At 44.3% G+C, this 20,214-nt stretch overlaps 1 protein-coding gene across 4 annotated transcripts in view; it reads right to left on the minus strand.

The window, feature by feature from the left end:
• Nucleotides 1-20,214, minus strand: part of AP4E1 (adaptor related protein complex 4 subunit epsilon 1) — a 134,213-nt gene that overhangs the window by 52,720 nt on the left and 61,279 nt on the right. For all 4 annotated transcript variants that reach the window (XM_063926083.1, XM_063926081.1, XM_063926082.1 and 1 more), the window contains 2 exons: nt 14,322-14,465; nt 5,455-5,563 (listed from right to left, as the gene is read on the minus strand). In XM_063926083.1, the coding sequence (XP_063782153.1) occupies nt 5,455-5,563; nt 14,322-14,465 (253 nt within the window). The remainder of the gene's footprint in view (nt 1-5,454; nt 5,564-14,321; nt 14,466-20,214) is intronic.

Genomic DNA, 20,214 nt, shown 5'->3' on the forward strand with positions numbered 1-20,214 from the left:
TACGGGCTGCAAGAGGTTCAATGCATAAGGCGAAAAGTAGGGGTGAGAGAGGGCATCCCTGGCAAGTTCCGTTCTTTAAACTAAAGCGGGGTGAGCTTAATCCATTAGTCAGGACCGTGGATGAGGGGTTAGAATAGAGGGCCGCTACTGCAGTGATGAAATGACCATGAAGACCAAATGTGGATAATGTAGAAAACAAAAAGGGCCAGGAGATGCGATCAAACGCAATCTCGGCGTCAAGCGCCAGAGCAATCGCTGGAGTTTTCGTTGAATTAATATGGTGAATTAAGTTAACAATACGTCTGGTGTTATCTGAGGCCTGGCGGCCGGGAATAAATCCCACTTGATCAGGGTCTATTAATGACGTCAACACAGTATTCAGACGAGACGCCAATATCTTGGCAAAAAGCTTGAGATCGGTGTTTATTAAAGAGATGGGTCTATAATTTGAGCAATATGAGGGGTCCTTATCGGGTTTCGGGATAACTATAATACGAGAGGTCGTGGAATCAGTGTGAAAAGGGGTGCCCTGCATTATCTTATTAAATAAAGAGACCATATGAGGGATAAGCTGAGGTGCGAAAGTTTTGTAATACACCATCGGGTAGCCGTCTGGGCCAGGGGCCTTAGAAGGTTTTTGGGTTTTCAATGCCGCTTCAATCTCTTCAGCAGAAATATCAGCATTGAGAGCAGAGTTAGCTGCATCATCTAACCGAGGAAGGGCGCATGAATCTAGATATTGTTGAACCTGATCTGCGAGCGCCAAGGAGTCGGTCGGGGGGGTCAAGATTATAGAGTGCTCTATAATAATCAGAGAAAATACCATTCATTTTCTTAGGGTCATAGGTAGCGCTACCCGAGGGTTCCCTAATAGTATGAATGGCTTGATTAGCTTTCTTGGCGCGTAGGCGATTAGCCAATAAAGTATGAGCCTTGTTGCTTTTGTCGTAAAACGATTGATTAGCCCAGCGAAGTGAGCGCTCAATGTTCTCCGCCAAAAGAGATTGTAGATCATCACGGGCCTTAGAAAGGTCGGCTAGTATTTTCTTAGAATGTGTGCGTTTGTGTTCCCTATCTAGTTGTGCAATGGTGTCGGTTAATAAAGCAATTTGAGTTTCCTGATTTCTCCTACGGCGGGACGCAAATTGGATTATGGATCCTCTAATCACCGCCTTATGGGCTTCCCATATTGTGGCTAAACTGCAGTCGCCCTCCACATTGACATCGAAATATTCCTGAATCCCAGTTTTAATTAAGTCCTGAAATTTAGGAATCTTCAATAGGGTTTCGTTAAGTCTCCATGTCGGTCTGCCGTCAGGGTTATCAAATATATCAAAAGTCGCTACCAAAGCCGCGTGGTCAGTCCAAGTAAGCGGGACTATCGAGGAAACATGTGCTGTCTGGGAGAGAGGTGCACAACTCAAGAACATGTCAATGCGAGAATACACATCGTGCGGATTGGAATAAAAAGTGTAGTCCCTAGTGGTCGGATTAAGAAAGCGCCAGACATCAAACAGACCAGCCTCGGCCATGCCTCTGTGTAGTACAGAAGAGTGTGGGGTTCGTCCACTGCGCAAGGGGCCGGATCTATCCATGTATGTGAGAGCCATATTGAAATCTCCACCAACAAGTGTCTTACCCAGTCTATACGAGTAGAGGTCTTGGAAGAACTTGCGCAAAAATTTGGATTGGGCCGTATTTGGAGAGTACAGATTAGCCAATGTAACCTCCTCGTGTCCAATTTTACCTCTCACCATTACATAACGGCCTTCAGTGTCGCATTTACAGTCTAGGAACTGGAAAGGAACGGATCCTCTGATTAAAATAGCAACCCCATTTCTTTTCGCTGCATTATTGGAGTACCAGGCCATGGGAAATCGTTTAGACATCAGTGAGGGATGGGAGGCCAATTTCAAATGCGTCTCCTGTAGAAAAATCACGTCACCTTTCAAAGTTTTGAGAGACCTGTTGAGGTGAGAGCGTTTCTGGGGGGTATTCAACCCCTTAACATTGATGGACAGACATGTTAGCGGCATGGCTAAAGAGAGAGAAGGGGGCAATACACAGGAAACCGATGGGGCCCCGAACTCTGCTAAAATAAGTGAGAGAGAGGGAAAAAAAAAAAAGAAGAAAAATAACAAATAATAGAAATGTATAATCCTATACACAAACAACAATATAAGATATATAGATCTATCTATCTATAGATGCAGGTATATCAACGTGCACACGAACTATAACAAGAACCTAGAAGAGGAGGAGAGAAAGAAAAGACAAAAAAGTAGACGTAGTATCCAAAAGGCAGGATACCCGACTACTAAGATTGAGCTCTAAAAAAAAAAGAGCTCACTGGTGGGATACAAATACAATAAAATAGAGGAGGGTATTAACCCAATATTCTTGGGTATATCTCTAATCCCTAGAGACTGGGGGAGGAAGTGTCAAGCCAAGGCACTGACACCCCCACCCAAAGCTAATCGTAAATAGAGAGAATGGGCCGTCCAGCACCATAGAAGAACCCATAGCAGAGGCAGGACAGTCCAATACACAGAAAACAAAATGAAATGAAAGATAATCAGATATTAGACATAAGACAGTATCAAAGTAGTAATAATATCAGATCAGTGGCAGTGTCGCTGAGCTGACCGGTAACTAGAGACAGGCCCCTGGGTATCGTGGTAGGGATCAATCTTAAGGCCCAGTTATAGGGCAGTGTATCCGGTCCACCGGTCAGGACTGCGAGATAAAAATACAACAACACAAAAAAGTACATATATCCAGCCAATAAGAACTGTTCGGAAATTAAGTAAAGGAGCAGTCATACCTGAAACAGCATCTAAAATGGAGGCAGCACAACAATTGAGCAAGAATAAGTAAAATATTAGTTAAACTATACGTTATCAAAACTCAAATGTAAACATAATTTGAAACAGAAGGGTCTTCACTTCTGGGAAGTAGAAGTAGGGGACAGTTGTAGTTTGTGAAGCAGTTTGTCTCCGTCCTCAGGGGAGCGGACGATATGAACTTTGCCATCAATCTCCACAATGAGACGAAAAGGAAAACCCCAACAATACTTGTATCCGTTGTCGCGCAGTGTAGAGGTAACAGAACGTAGGTCACGCCGTTTAGCAATAGTCACTGGTGACAAATCCTGGTAAATCTGGATCCGTGATTCTTCGAATAGAGTTGATGTCGAATTCCTGCATGCCATGGTAATGCTGTTCTTAATCTTGAATGACAAAAACCGAAGGATAACATCACGGGGAGTATCAGAGTCCCTTGGTTTAGGCCGCAGGGCGCGGTGGGCTCTCTCTATCAGGATGGCAGATTCCGAGAGCGACGGGACTAAATACAGAAACAGTCGTTTGAGGTATGGTTCCAGTTCGGAGGCCGAAATGGATTCAGGTACATTGCGAATGCGTAAATTATTCCGCCTCTCGCGATTTTCGCTATCCTCAACTTTATCCTTAAGGAGCTCCAATTCACCAGATAGATAACTCATGTCCTCACCCACTTGTTTGTGGAATTCCCGTTGGTTTTCCACCCGTGATTCCAGTGAGCTGGTGCGAGAGTCCAAGGCCGCTAAGTCGGATTTCAGCTCACCGATCGCTGATTGTAGAGCGGTGGTGAAGGAATTTTTAAGGTCCAATATCATACTCTGAAGAGATTGAATATCCTCTTTGGTTGAGGGTGAATCTTTCGGATCCATGTTAGGGGAGGACAATAGCGAAGACGGAGACGAATTTTCAGCCGGTTTTTCCCGGCGCGAAAAGTGTTGTGAAATATCTTGTGAAGCTCCTGTTTTTTTTGCTCGGGTGTTCGCTCTGCTCATAATATCTGGTAAAATAGAAGTGCCAGCTTAGGGATAGATTACAATAAAGGTCTGCCAGGGTGTTACGTGCTCATCAGTTGAATTGGGTAGGGGGGAGGTCAGGCATTTGTGTTTTCACATCATTCGAAGGACCTAGGTCCCAACATTCCGTTAAAACTAAGAAAGGAATCCACAGGAGAGCGTCCTGAATCACTACACACTGTGTCGGGAGTAGGTGAGGTGCAATATAAGAGTTAACAGCAGGGGGCTCTGAGGATCAAATCTAATAGAGTGCACTGTATATACAAAAAGAGAGAAATATGGGGTAGGAAGCCTCAGTGCAGTGCTTGCAGGCAGTTATCTGTAGAGAGCTCAAGGGATGATGCAGTGTCCCACTGTAATATAAGGCCTGCTGCCCAGTGAGCACCTCAGGAGCAGCACAATTCAAAGGAGCCTGCTCCGCCACCTCCAAGATGGCCACCGTCAGCTCCAGGAGTCCCTGCACCATCCACCGCTGTCCACGATCAGCAGGATCAGAGGCCAGCCTGTGCTCCCACCTACTACAGTAAGGCCCCACCGGCAAGTAGAGGCTACTAACGGGCCGCTCGTACGAGCGCGGCGTCCGCGCCTCAGACTCCGCCACAACCAATATGGCCGCCGCCTCCGGATCCTCGCGGCTCGGCCCGGCTAAGCCAGCACCCCACGGCTCCAGGGGCACTCATCGCCGCCTCGTCTGCTCAGCAGAGGCTCCCAGGTAGGATGTTTGCAGTGGGGCAGGTCTACAAGCGATGTGCGGCGCCTGGCGGTCGTCGGAGCGCGGATGGAGGGCTCCCAAATTTAGGCCCCGGCTTCAACGTAGGGGGAAGGCCGCAACCTGCAGGCACAGAACGAGCCTATGCCCCGGCTCCGCAGCGCACCCCCAGTACTCACAGAGCAGCAAGGGCCGCTGTAGGGTGTTTTGGGGAACAGGTAGGTAGGAATAAAGGGGTCCAAGAGGGCTTTTTTTAGCAGGAGCTCCCCTGGGACACTTCCTTTCAATTCAGGCCACAAGCCACACCCCCTTAATCTGTTACTTTATACCAATCCTAACTACTTACTACACTATATGCAAATTAAGATGCAAAATTCAGAAAAAGGTACTCAAACACAGGAATCACTACTCATGGAGGATTGTCTAATTCAAGGCACAAAAAGGATAGGTGTATGAGGACATGTCTGTGCATTGTACCTTGATGGGCTTCTCATACCAAGTCAAAATCTAGTCTGACTGAAGCAAGATTACTACATGCACTGTTTCCAATTCAGCTCACAGAATCACAAGCAAAAGAATTAAGGCCCCCATACATCAGCATAAAATTGCTGCAACTTCCCGATCCCCTGACGGCCGTTGCAGGGAATCGGGAATATTAAACATACTTAGAAACGATCAGCATATCAGGGATTTTTAACATGTTTAACTTCCACTACGGTTCGCCAATCATAGCTTTCCGCCAATTCATCAGATCCGGTGGAGAAATCAGCATTTAGATGTATGAGAGCCTTTAGAAACATGTCTGTTACATATGAATACACCTTTGTTTCAGAAGGAAATCTGGAAAACCTGCATCTATCTGGAGCTGTAAAGAGTACACTGAGAAGCTCACCTTCAGCCAGCAGTCGGAGGAAGTTGTTGGGAATATCATGGTGCATCATATCTCCACCAATAGAAAACACTACATTCATGGTATCAACAAACCACTGGTTATTTGGGGAATATGTGATAAGGTGAAGAAAAATATTTTTTATTGAGAAAACAAACAAACAAATGATATGACCTAGAAATAGTTATATACTATGGGACAATGACAAACGCACAAACAGGTATTGGATCTATCCCAAACTTGACATTTTCCAGTTAGTACATTACCCTTATTTTCCTTTAACTATCTCTGGCATTCTCCTTATTACATTGCTTAGTACTGTTTGCAGTGCCTATGGAAGGAAACTTTCAATTATCATGACTCCTATTTGGCGAGTAATCAACTACTAACTCTAACCCCCCCTACAACCTACTGTAACCCTCCTTTCCCACAGCCTGACTCTAACCCTTCCCGGAAGTGCCTAATTCTAATCCCCCCCCCCTCCCGGCAGACCAAACCTAACCTGTACCTCCCCCGAAGCCTAACCCTCCCCTGGGGTGCCTAACCCTAACCCTCCCTCCCCGCAGCCTAACCCAAACCACACCCCCCCACCCCCCCACCCCCCTGCAGCAGCCTTAACCTAACCTCCTTTCCCCACTGCGACTTACCACTGTGGACTCCCAGAAGAGCTCGATTGGTTTTCCGGCTTCGATATTTCGATTTATGTTGGAATGCTGGAATCGGCTTCGGTATTCCAAATGCCAGGACCCCAAACTAACACGGTTTCCCAGCTCCAGTCCTCAGGGACCCCTAACAGTGCATATTGGTGCACAGGTGTATTCATCATTACTAGCTCATACATTTTAAAAGATCCACAGGTGGTGGTCCTTATTTTACTTATGATACAAAGGAGATCTGTAAAAACTGGATTTTGGTTGCTACCGGTAAATCCTTTTCTCTGATTCCACAGGGGACACTAGAGGTTACGCTGCGTATACAGGCTTGGTTGCTGGGAGCTAGGCACATGATATTTAGAAAAGTGTGTAGCTCCTCCCCCTCTAGTACCCACCATCCCCTAGTTAGAAAATGTAGACCGAGAGGAGATGGACCAGGAGAACACACACACAGAACAGATAAACAGGTCAAACAACAAAAACTAACAACAACAAGAAGCAGGTGAGAGCTGTGGAGGGCGTCCAGTGTCCCTTGTGGAGTCAGACAAAAGGATATACCGGGTAGGTACCAAAATCCCGTTTTCCCTATCATCCACTAAGGGACACTGGAGCTTACGTTGGGGATGTCCCAAAGTCTTTCCCCTTGGTGGGAGAGCTCTGAGGAACCTGCAGAACCAATTGACCAAATCGAGAGGCCGAAGCTGCAAACGTGTCAAAACAATAAAACTTAATAAAAGTACTGGAAGAAGACCAAGTGGCCGCACGGCAAAGCTGTAGGGTGGAAGCACCCCGACGCGCCGCCCAAGATGTACCCACCGATTTGGTGGAATGTGCTGCAATGGAGGATGGAGACTGCAATTTCTTGCTGAAGTATGCCTGACGGATGGTCAATCGAATCCAGCAAGCCAACGTCTGTTTAGATGCTGGCCATCCCTTTTTGGCATCATTGATGAACAATGTATCCGATTTTCGTACGGAAGCTGTCCTATCAACATAAACACGTAAGGCCCTGACCACATCCAACGTGGAGGATTCTCCAGACACTTCTCGAAAAGCCTGAACTATAACAGGTTGATTAATATGGAACGCGGACAACACTTTAGGAAGAAAAGTAGCTTGAGTACGAAGTTCGGCTTATCCTGATGGAACATAAGGTATGGAGGTTTGCATGACAATGTGCCAAATTCCGAGACTCGGCGAGCAGATGCCAATGCGAGCAAAAGAACAGTCTTCCATGTAAGAAAACGAATGTCCACTTCGTCCAATGGTTCAAACGTGGATGACTGAAGGAAGGATAACACCACATTGAGATCCCACGGTGCTGTAGGTGGGACAAAAGGTAGTGGAAGTCTGAGCGCACCCCTAAGAAACGTTTGAAACCTCCGATAGAAGTGTAAAACGTTGTTGAAAAAAAAAAAAAAAAAAAGAGAGCAGAAATTTGAACCTTTAATGAACCTAAACGGAGATCCGCGTGTAGTCCTGATTAAAGGAAAAGTAATAGTCTGGAGAGCCGAAACGAACTGGAAGGAATCTGACGACTCTGACACCAAGAAACGTAAGATCGCCAAATGCGGTGATAATGACCTGCCGTAACTGGTTTCCTAGCTCGTAACAGATCTCCTTGCATCTCAGGATAGTGGTTTCAACAGCAACCCCATCAACTGCAGCTGCGTTAAATTGGAGTGCTGAAACAGACTTTTTAGTAGAAGATGCGGCCGGCACGGTAGAGATCATGGTTCATCCGCCAGTAGAAGTTACAGATCCGAGAACCAGCTTCTCTGCGGCCACTCTGGCGGCACCAGAATGACCCTGATCGATTCGCATTTTACACGTTTTAGGACACGAGGGAGAAGTGGAATGGGTGGAAATATGGTCGCTACCATCTTTCCCAAAAGACGAACACAAAGGTGCAACGACAGCCATTTCGGCTTTATGACCAACTGGACCATCTGACAGATGTCCTATACCTCGCCCATTGGTAGGATGACTCTCTGTAGTTTTGTGTAGAGAATTAATCCCAGAAATCGAAGATGTTGAGTCGGAATCAGCTGTGATTTGTCGAAACTGATGATCCACCCATGATGTATTAACATCCGGTACGTCAACTCTGCATGAGTTAACACGGTCAACTGTAGTGGTGCCTTGATTAACAAATCGTCCAGATAAGGAATGATGGTGACACCCAAGGATCGTAGATGGGCGATCATCACCGACATGACTTTGGTGAAGATTCGGGGTGCTGAGGATAATCCGAACGGTAGATCTCGAAACGGATAGTGTTCCCGTAAAATGGCAAACCGCAGGTAGGCTAGATGCGGTTCCCAAATGGGGATATGCAGATATGCATCCTTTAAATCCAGGGAGATCAGGTACTCCTCTGGTTCCAGGTTCACGATCACGGATTAAATGGACTCCATCTTGAAGCGATAAACCATCAGGTACTCGTTCAAGGATTTTAAATTTAGGATCGGCCTGACAGATCCATCTAGTTTGGGGACCACGAAAAGATTTGAATAGAATCCCTGACCCCTCTGATTCAATGGGACTGGTATCAACACCCCTGATAGGAGGAGAGATTGAATGGCTGTCTGTAAAACAGCTGCTTTGTCTGGAGACGGCGGTAGTCCTGTTGTGAAAAACCGGTTTGGAGGGAAAACTGCAAAATCTATTTTGTATCCCGACGATATCAATTGATGAATCCAAGGATCCGATGTGTGTAACCAAACATGATGAAATGTCATGAGGCGTGCACCCACCCGTGGAGCCCCCAGGTGGATCAGCAGCCCATCATACCACTTGTTTTTCTGTTGTCTTGGGCTCTGGACGACGCACTGCTGTGTGTGGACGACCTCTGGCTCTGCCTCCTCTGCCCCGGGATGAAAATCCTTTCCGCGTAAGGATTGTTGCGGCCGAAAGGACAGGAAGAAAGGGCCCATATACGCTCATCTGGCAGGTGGAGGTGCAGATGGCAAAAAGTGGATTTGCCCTTAGTAGCTTAGGAAATCCATTTATATAACTCTGGTCCAAATAAAATATCACCTGTGAACGGGAACGCCTCTGCCGACTGTTTTGATTCTGTATCCGAATGCCAAGAGCGGAGCCACAGAGTTCTACATGCTGAAATAGCAGGAGCAGAGATCCTAGAACTAATTAATCTGACGTCTTTGGCAGCTGTCACTAAATAACCCGCTGATTCACGTATATGATCAACGACAACCTTCCGTTTCCAATCTCGGTAATTCAGAGTCTAAGCCATTTCCCAGTTCTTCTGCCCACTTGACAATGGCAGTGTTAACCCATGCACTTACCAGTGCTGCTCTGAGCTGGGCCCCTGCAGCTGAGTAAACAGACTTAAGGGTAGCCTCAAGTCTACGATCTGAGGCATCTTTAAGTGAAGTAACCCCGGTACAGGAAGAGTCGTCTTTTTGGACAGTCGAGACACTGACGTGTCCACTGGTGGAGAAGTTTCCCACTTACTTGTCATGGATGACTGAAATGGATAGTGAGAAAGAAATCTATGCGGAACCTGGAAACGATTGTCTGGTTGTTTCCATGCCGTCGCGAAGTGGTCATGTAATTGTTGTGAAAGAGGAAACACAACCGAAGCAGCCTTTTCTACGCCCAACAATTGAAATTCTTTGGGCTCAGGTACCGGATCTCCAGGAAAATTAAGGACCTTCTTTACCGCCAGGATTCTACTCCCTGAGCACCGGAGTCCGTGTCCTGTACTGGCTCCTCCCAAACTTCCTCGCATTCACCTTCTTCCAAGTCCTCATGAGACGGGTGGTCATTGTCTGAATCATTAGATTGTAGAATTGCAGGAAGTGGACGCTTCTGTCTGATGGAAGAGGAAGGAGAAGGCCTACTGGAAGAACCAATTACAGTAACGAGACCCTCCATGGACTTAGCCAAGTCCTTGGCCCAGGCCGGTTCTGACCTACGGGACTCTGCTAAATCTGCCGATAAGGGAGCCACTGATCCGGCCAGAACCGAGACCCAAGATGGAGTATCAGAATCTTTATCAGGTTTGTTTGAGTCTGTCGTAGAACATGACTCGCACAAAGAGTTACCCTGCGGATTTTTGAGGGTTTATTTGGGGTTACACGGAGTACAGAAAAATAGCTTCTGAGAAGCTTTCGTGTTTGACCTGCCCGTCATGTTCTAAGATACAATTACAGTAAAAACAGTATAGATCCACACCACACATTGCAAAGGTGTTATAAATATACAGAAAAAGACCAGAGAATGATGTGGAAGTAGAGGAGGGGATCACACCACCCACCCCTAAATTCCCTGTCTCCAACAACCGTCTTAACACCACCATGTACTCACGACCCGGTTTGGGACCTGAGATGTGTAGTTTCATCCCTGCTGTTGTAGGAGAATTCCAGACACTTCAGCTGTTGGAGAGTTTTTTCACAATCCCCGTAGCTGGTGAAACACTGAGATTAAACATTTGTGTTTGTAAAGTATGTCTTGTGCCTTTGATGCACAACAGAGAAAGAGAAACTTAACAGACTGTAAATGTACTCATTGAGAAAATATTGCAGCTGTGCTGCTGTACACCTTATAGAAAAAAGGGCGCCATGACCGCCGGGATGCGTGTCCTCTTAATGAGAGGAGCGGAGCAGCTGTGTGCGCTGTACAGCCCTCTCCCCTCCTCCGTGGTCGCGCATTTCTCTTACTGCCGGGACGCGACTGTACAGAGGAGCGGAGCCGGCGAGCGCTTCTGATGCTGCTCTATGGCTGCCTCCCCTCCTCCTTAACCGCCGGGACCCCGCCATGACAGAGAAGACCTTTACTCTGTCTCCTCAAGTAGGGACTGCACATAACCGCCGTTGGCGGCAGGGGGGTGGGGAGGCTGTTGCTCACAGTTGTCTTGAGAACGGTGTTAGCACCCTAGAAGAGGTGCCGCCAGCTGTTTGTAGAGATGCAGGTATAGCAACAGCTTTCAATTAGCTGTGGTAACCTGTGAGCACTCTGAAAGTGCTAATCCTGTAGCTCTGCTGTTAAGTGCAGTAGAGATGCAGTGTATTGTAAATAAATGAATAAAATTAAAAAGTTAAAAAAAGACCTAAGAAAAAGCTGGCGCAAGCTCCAGTGTGCTTAACTCCCTAAGTCACACTTTCTAACTGAGGGATGATGGGTACTAGAGGGGTAGGAAGGAACTACACACTTTTCTAAATGATCATGTGCCTACAGTAGCTCCCAGCAACCAAGCCTGTATACCCAGCATAGGCTCCAGTATCCCCTTGTGGATGAAAGAGAAAGATGCACTTTTAGGGGTCCTTGAGGACTGGAGTTGGGAAACACTGTTAACAGAACACGCTGATAAGCCAAAAGAACTGTCAATTACTTTCTATAAAGAAATCAACGGTGTGGACTGGTTGATTCACATAGAGGGGCAGGGCCAGTGATAGCACAATTCACTGCAATATCCCTTTATTCTACATCAGTTTTCACATTGCAGCTTCAACCGTCTTAAATAGTGGAATGTAAGGACTTTACTTAATTTATTTTACTGTATCTCTCTGGTTGAGATCTTAGAATTTCAAGTTTGGTGTTTAGGCAACCTCAATTTATACAGATTTGTCTCAGACTATTGAAGTTATAAAATGGATATTCTTCTAATATGTCGGCAATTTTCCCAGCCAATGCAATTACTGTATATTTATGTTTGCAACACCCCTTACTTACAAAAAACTGAACACTAACTATATACATCATAACCAAATCTTAGTGGGTATATCAATTTTACCCTGGGACAGGTATACAAAGCGAGTGACAACAAATTAAATATAGCTTTATCTACATACTACCTATTAAAGACCACTCACATACTATCCAAAAGTTATGATACTAATAATGTACAAGGGTGGTTCAATAAGTAAGGTAACAAGATCTCTCATGTGTAATGTTCTCTATTTCATTCTAATTTCCCACCAGGCCAGAACAGGTAGACCGCTGCTTCCCCTCAGTCATACTGTCCCAACATCAGCAGTAAGATGGCGGAGCTGGCGGAAACATGGGCAAACATTGAGGTACATAGCCGGCCGGATAACTGCTCATCTTGAATGTCTGTCCTACGGTTATCAAAGGCAATGCCCCAAACCCTTTTGTCTTTTAAAAAAGGGACTGCACAAAGCTGTAGAAGGATTGCCTCAATCCGGCAGCTCACCAATATTTCCACGGAACATTTCAGCTAATATACAAATGGATTATACACACACTGACTGTCCATTTTTGAACCAGCAATTTCATTCAGTATAATGCTAAGCTGAGGTCGTATATATAGATATTGTACTGCGATTCTTTTGATTGAATGCAGTTTTTATATTTATACATTCTATTATGTGATTTTATATATGATTTATTACATTGACTGTAATCTCACACCATTATACATTTTCTGCAGATTTACAAGATATACTCCCTTTGCGCCAAAATGCACCAAACCCAAACGCCTCGACAAGTTGGCGATGAATTTCAGCTGCTGTTGTGCCCTTTAGACGCAGAAACCTAATCACACTACATACCTCAGTGTTGAACCATGTTTCCCCCAGCCCGCCATCTTACAGCTGATGTTGGGACAGTATGACTGATATGAGGCGCAGTCTAATGGCCGTGAGGGGAAGCAGTGGTCTACCTGCTCTGGCCTGGTGGGAAACTAGAGTGAAATAGAGAACATTACAGATATGAGAGGTCTTGTTACCTTTTGTACTGTACCACCTTTGTATTACCATTCTTACTGAGTTAGGGATAACACAAAGGACATAAGAAACAACTGGGCATCTCTAACGCTGCATATTTAGGCATACCTATTTAACCCTAACTGCAACTACTGATACATGACCCGCCACATTAAATTAGGAGTATCTTAACATGTGGCTGATATCTTAATTACTAAAGTATAACCAGAGGCGGAGAATTCTATACTGTAAATATTTGTTAAAACAAGACCGCAAGGTGATGAGAAATAATTAGGAAAACAAATGTGGCTAAAAACTATTGCCGGACATGCCATGAAAGTATTAATTCATCCAATATTTAATATATTCATCCATTATTTAATATAGTGATTTATAATGTTGGATAAGTAATTTTACTTCCTATATTAGTTAACACTATTCTATATGGACTCTCTAAATTCTGTATTGATTATCCAGCTAATAAGTAAAGTCACTGGCTAAGAATTAGCTCTACACTGGTACCTATAGGTATAGTTGTATTATATTAGTAACGTTTTATGTAAGATCTTATCGGTGATAGGCTAGTGTAGCTCCTGCTGTCTCAATAATCAGTACAGTACTGTGTTAGTAGATGCTTTAGATAAACTGTCATATGGTTTATGTGATCAGAGTTGCTTAGTTTTAGTACTACTGTATGTATGTGGAATCATACAAAGTTTTAAATTAAAGACAATTAAAAGCTATACTTTAATAATGGGTATCAACAGTTAGATATCTTGATTTAGAGTTACTTTGAGCAGATGTGGTATGATATGTCAACATTCATCATGTAGACAGTGAAGAAATGTCATCATGTTAGAGTGTCGAAATACCGTCCCTCATGGCCTAGCGGTGACTTACCTGCTACAGACGACTGCATCGGTATGTTCGGATGCCGGTGGTCATGTGATTGTCACTTCCGGGTCAGACCTCTGACTCTCCTGGGTTCCTTTAAGTATTTCTCTCATATCCCTAACCCGCATCCCTCCCTCTAGTGCCTAACCCAAAACCCAAATGCTCGCACCTTAACCCTTACCTCCCTCGCTGCCTAAACCTAACCCTCCTGCAGTCTAACACTAACCCTCGCATCTGTAGCCTAACCCTAATGTCAACCTCATATCTGTCCACAATCTGGTGTCGACATTATGAATGTCAACTTTCTCATTGTAGACAATTTGAGGTTTGGCACCCTAAGGCTAATGCCTTCTTTTGCATATTTTTTTTTTTTTTAACAATCTCTGAAAAAAAAGAACTGTATGGTGGAGTCACGTAGAGTGGCGAGGCCAGTGATAGCGCAATTCACTGCACATCACTTTATTCTACATCAGATCCCGCAAAGTAGCTTCAATTATCAACTTTGTTTTTAAGGACGTCACTAAACAACTTATTTTACCTTTATGGCAGATGCCTCAGAATTTCAAGTTTGCTGTTTGGGGGACCTTTATTTAGACAGATTTATCTCTTCACAAAGTATTTCAATTTTAAAAGGATATTTTTCTGCTAGATCTGCAATTTTCCCAGTCAGTGCAATTACTGTATATGTATCACTGCTTTGCTTCAAATATTCCAGCATCTTCTGTACTATAACAGTGACATTCCGGTCATTAGTGATTCGATAGAGAAGCTCCAGGGTCTAAAAGAAGAAAAAAAAAATTCAGCAACAAGAAGATAATGAAAATGCAGTCAGACTTAGCAAAATACTGTACAGAACACAAAGTGAGTAAAACTGTGCCAACTCAAGAAGGGACATTACTGAATGGCACAGTACCGTTCTGGCGTATATGTAAATTACAGAGCATCGGTACTTTGTGCTATGTGCAGCAGATCCTTCAAGATCTGAATTAGGACCAGTGTTTTTTTTATTTTTTTACAGGACTACTTGTATAGGCCAACCTTGAAGAGTACAGACCGACACCGGGATCCCTTCCCCTCACAATCCCGACTTACAGGGACTATTTCCACTTGTGGAGTGGGAATAGAACCTGTGGCGAGCCCGCAGCCATGGCGTAGGCAGTGAGCCTGCAAGGGGCTTCCTTGCGCTCGGTCACCCACCCCCACCCGGGCATCTAAAAGCCGGATTTCTGCCGGTCACACAACACAACCCATAGCTCCACGTTGTACAGTAACTATAAAATGGGATTTGTCTACAGTAAATCTTTTTCTCAATGGGGGACAGTTGACCATTGTATACAGAGCATCCTGTAATTTTAAATTATGTATACTGCTTCCATTTTATCTAGTCATCCTGTAGAAAACACAATTATATCTCAAATCAAACCCCATAGTACAGAAACAGAAATAAATTACAACAAAGAAGAAACTTCATCCTGATATAAAAATTTAAAAAAAACAATTTAACCTAGGTAAACATTTAACAGAACTACAGTACAGCATATATGGGGTGAGCACTCGGGTAAATTTACTAAGACATGTATTTCATCCGTGGTTGAACAGGAGCCAAACACTCCCGTACATGAAGCCTGCACAGATCAGTGAGATCTGTGCAGTGATTCTGTGTTAAAATGTGTAAAAAAACAAGGTTAAAATAGAAAGAAAAAATTGTGTGGGTTCCCCAACAGAAGAGTGACTTCAACTGACTTTGTGGTTTAGCGCATAGCCGTGGTTCCCACAATAGACTTCTATGTGGAAAAAACCCCATAGAAGTCTATGGAAACCCGTGACTGACAGTGCAGGAGCACTATGTGGCGTTCCCTGATTGGTTGGAATTAGTGACACAAGTCACATGGAGACCTGCATTCGGGAATGAGATCATTATGGTCACACATAGATCTCCTAAGTCCGTTGGTGCGACTATAGATTTTTTTTTAAACCCCTGGATGCCTACATGAAACGAAGAGGACCGATCTACACTGGAATAGACGAGTATTGATTTTTTTTTTCAGGTTACATGGAACACTACTGGAGAAGAGGACCGAAGGGCAATGGGGGATGTAGGTAAATATGTGTGAGTATGTATGTGAGTGTGCATGTATGCTTTATTATAGTTGTACTTACTACGGTGTGCGTGTACTGTGTTTATTGTAATATTTCTTTTACAGGGGAACTACAGGAACCAGCAGGCCCTTTAATGCCCCACATGCTGGTACTTGTGTTTCTCCAAGTACCAGCATGCAGGGGAGGCTTGCTGGGACCTGTAGTTCCACCTATAAAAGACCATATTAAAATCAGCCCATGGGTGCTGGGCATAGCCCCAGGCTTGGGTTCCCTGGATTGGGAACCCTTTATTTGGGTGAATGGGGGAGGGAGGAGGTCAGTAATTTTTCCCCTGTATTATTAGAACCAGGACCGGCTCAAGGAGCCCAGGGCTGGTTATATTTGGAACCAGTGACGTGCGGTGAGCTACATGGCTGTGGAGGCACTGGCTAGCACCAGAGCCAGATTTACCCGCAATATATGAGCCAAAGGGTACATCTAGGCATTATACACAGGTACAGCAGTATAAACTCCTGGTAATTTAGTGAGTTTTGATCTGTGATGTGCGGAAAAGATAGGCAGGCAAGGCACTGCCTCACCTACCATAGACATTTTACTACAGAGTTTTGGCTACAAAAATGATTAGAATAATGCAAAGAAGATATTTCAAACATATTCTTTGTATTTTTCATATACTTTATACAGTCAAACCTCCCGTACAAACGTTAGTATGACAGGAAAGGCTCTGCCTCACCTGCCTCACCCCACCGCACATCACTGTTTGGAACACATTTTAACACAGAAGCACTGCACAGATCTCACTGATCTGTGCAGGCTTCTCTAGACATGCTTCTGTAAGGGACGTCTATTTGAAAAGTGCATTTTGATTAGCGTTCGCACAATTCACGGGTGTGTTTGCAGAATCGACTCCAGGTAAATTCCTGTGTTTCAGCGTTGTCTATGGAAAGTACATCAGAGCTTGACCGATGGTGTATTTGATCGTATGTCCATATCCACCCGTGTTTTGTACTTCTATTTGAACAAACACTCCTGTTAAACTTGCTGACTCACAGATGCGGTAACGCCTAGATTTGTTTGTCGGAGGCCAACCTATTTTGCAGGCACCATAAAGGACCAAAAGATCATTTGCTCCTTCTGTCCTTTTTACATAGCTCTTTGATGCCCTATTAATGTCCAATAATGGCACAGACCCCTCTTCCTCCACAGAGACAGTTTGGTCCAGTGCAGGTATAACAATATGACGATTCAAGTGTAACTTAGAAATCACAGTTGGTTGAAAAGGTGGTTTTATCTGGAGAAAAGCCTTATGCTTATGTCAAATCAGATAGTGAGATTTGCAAGAGAGCCTCCAACTCTGACACCCCTCGGTTGTGGAAATGGCCAGGATACAAATCGTTATCCAAGAGATATACTAGAACTCCATGTTTCCAGTGACTCAAGAGGAGACTGTTATACTGTCATCGATAAATTCAAGTCTCATGGGAGAAGTGGACTGAAGGAAAGATGCAATGTCCTACACCCTGCAAAAGGATCTGCACTTACTGTAGAAATACTTCCCTCTTCTGGAAGAAAATCTAAACCTTTAAAAGAAACTCAAATTTAGCCCATAATCTTGCTGTTGGTGGAACATGTCCTGTCTGAGAGACTGCCTCTGGGGTGCAAGACGTGCAAGTACTGTGAATAACTAGTTGCATGGAGGTCTGCCACTTTTCTACAGGGAGACTGCTAGTGCAGAGTACAGTGGTACGCAGAGGAGGCCAATGATGTATCACTGATCAATCTTACCCCTCACACAGAATTCTGAAGTGGAAAGGTTTGTGGGAGCTTGGTCACTGGCTGCTTAGTAAATCACAAAAGTTTACTGTTACGCTGTCCTTCTTAAACCCTATGAGCATTTCTCTTTCAATGCCTTGTTGTCCCAAGCCAGGGCTAAATTAGGTCTCAAGAAGCACCAGTCACTATATAAGGAAAGGATTGCTTCCTTTGGCAAGAGACAAAGGATCAGCAACCTGTGCAAAACCTGAAAATGACACTCATGTTTGATCCATGCCACACAGAACAATTCTTCTAATTTCTGACAACCAGGAAAGGTAAGCAATTGCTAATTTTTCCTCTTAAACAGTGCAATTCCAGACTCTGCTGACTCCTTGTTGTCCTGGATGTGTAGTACCTGGTGAACCACCCACTTTAATCCAACCGACTCTTGCCAAGTCTTCATCAAAACACAAGGAATCCTTAATGTCCTAGTCTTCTGTTATCTTCCCCAGGATGGGTCAAAAATAGAACTCAATATCTTCTATAAGTTTTAAAAGACCTTACACAAACTTAGACAGATATTGAACCGGAATATCTTGCTCAATTGCTAAAGACCATGCAGGCACCTGGCCAAACGCATCTAGATGCATTGGGTAATTCACTGAATTCAGTAAGAGATGAAGAAAAGGGTCCCTTTGCCTACAACTACACAAGAGAAGAATACACAGTGTCTGCTTGAGACTGAGATTCAGTACAGAGCTGAAATCAGTTGAGAGGGATGTGAAATTAAAGTTACCAAGTGTGGGGAATCCTTTTACAATATTGCCTCCACGTGACCCAGCTCTGTAGGGTTAGACCTACAGATGTGTCCTTTTAGGTTGTTGCCGTAATGCGTATGCATCGCCGCATACAACATCCAGCAAGGCGTTGGTAATACACTATGTGTATGCTTCCGCTATACATTCACTTCAACGGGGCCAGCGTGCGAATGCAGCCACTGCCCCCTTGATTCCTATGGGAGGCAGCAGAGATGCGTTGCATTGTGGGATCCCGCTGCCATACACTACTATACGCAGCAAAGCTGTAGCGGGACACATCTGTATCAGGGTACCACAAGAAGCAGAGTTTGGTTTTTCACAAAACCCCCCTCCATCTTTAAACAGCATACTACATACAGAAAGGAAGAGACCCTTAACATGCTGTTACCCTGGTCTGCGGTCTGGAGCGCTGAGCATCTGGTCACTACCAGTGATGGCACTAAGAAAATTCATGTCAGAAGTGGGGTTACAGACAGATTGCAGACAGCCCCACTTCTGCTCCAAGTGCCCATCGAGGTGGTGAATCCAAAACAAAAAATACAGTCTTTTGAGGAGCACAAAAAAAAAACACCCTGTCCTGAGGGCACGCTAAACAAACCTAGTTGACTGCGGGATAAAACGGTATAATATGGATTAAATCATTGATAATTGAGTGCCAACATCCAAAAGGAGGCTATGGGGTATATGCAATTGCGGTCGAATTGCCGCAAATGTTGAAAAACGGGGCATTTTCGACACAAAAAAATATTCGACAATGCAATACAGTACTTTTCGACAAAAAACAGACTTTTCAGATTCTACTTTTTGAAATTCGACAGTTGACAAATTCGACATGTCTGCAATGGTAAAAATGCGGCTTTTCGACAAAAGCAATATTGTAAAAGGATTCCCCACACTTGGTAACTTTAATTTCACATCCCTCTCAACTGATTTCAGCTCTGTACTGAATCTCAGTCTCAAAAGTATATTCAATTGAAGAATGTCGATTCGACAACAGTGCTTTTCGACAGTAATTTCGTCAATTTCATTCCGCCTCACTTTGGTGGCGGAATCTAACAAAAAAAAAATGTAAAAACTTTTTTTGGGTGTTTTTTTTTATTGCTAATAGCATATCTATTTATATTAGAAGGGATTAGGTACTTGGTTTGTCTATTAGGAGACAACTATTATTTATATATTTTCTAAAATAATATTATTTTTTTTAACTGACTAAAATAGAGAGAGCATGGTTTTCAGTGTGAAGGGGTGGGAATGGGTTAAAATCAAGAAAAAAAAATGCGTGGGGTCCCCCCTCCTAAGCATAACCAGCCTCGGGCTCTTTGAGCCAGTCCTGGTTGTAAAAAATAAGAATTTACTTACCGATAATTCTATTTCTCTGAGTCCGTAGTGGATGCTGGGGTTCCTGAAAGGACCATGGGGAATAGCGGCTCCGCAGGAGACAGGGCACAAAAAGTAAAGCTTTAGGATCAGGTGGTGTGCACTGGCTCCTCCCCCCATGACCCCCCTCCAAGCCTCAGCCAGGTACTGTGCCCGGACGAGCGTACACAATAAGGAAGGATTTATGAATCCCGGGTAAGACTCATACCAGCCACACCAATCACACTGTACAACCTGTGATCTGAACCCAGTTAACAGTATGATAACAGCGGAGCCTCTGAAAAGATGGCTCACAACAATAACCCGATTTTTGTAACTATGTACAAGTAATGCAGATAATCCGCACTTGGGATGGGCGCCCAGCATCCACTACGGACTCCGAAAAATAGAATTATCGGTAAGTAAATTCTTATTTTCTCTATCGTCCTAGTGGATGCTGGGGTTCCTGAAAGGACCATGGGGATTATACCAAAGCTC

Source organism: Pseudophryne corroboree, chromosome 6 (assembly GCF_028390025.1).
Source record: "Pseudophryne corroboree isolate aPseCor3 chromosome 6, aPseCor3.hap2, whole genome shotgun sequence".
Lineage (NCBI taxonomy): Eukaryota > Metazoa > Chordata > Amphibia > Anura > Myobatrachidae > Pseudophryne > Pseudophryne corroboree.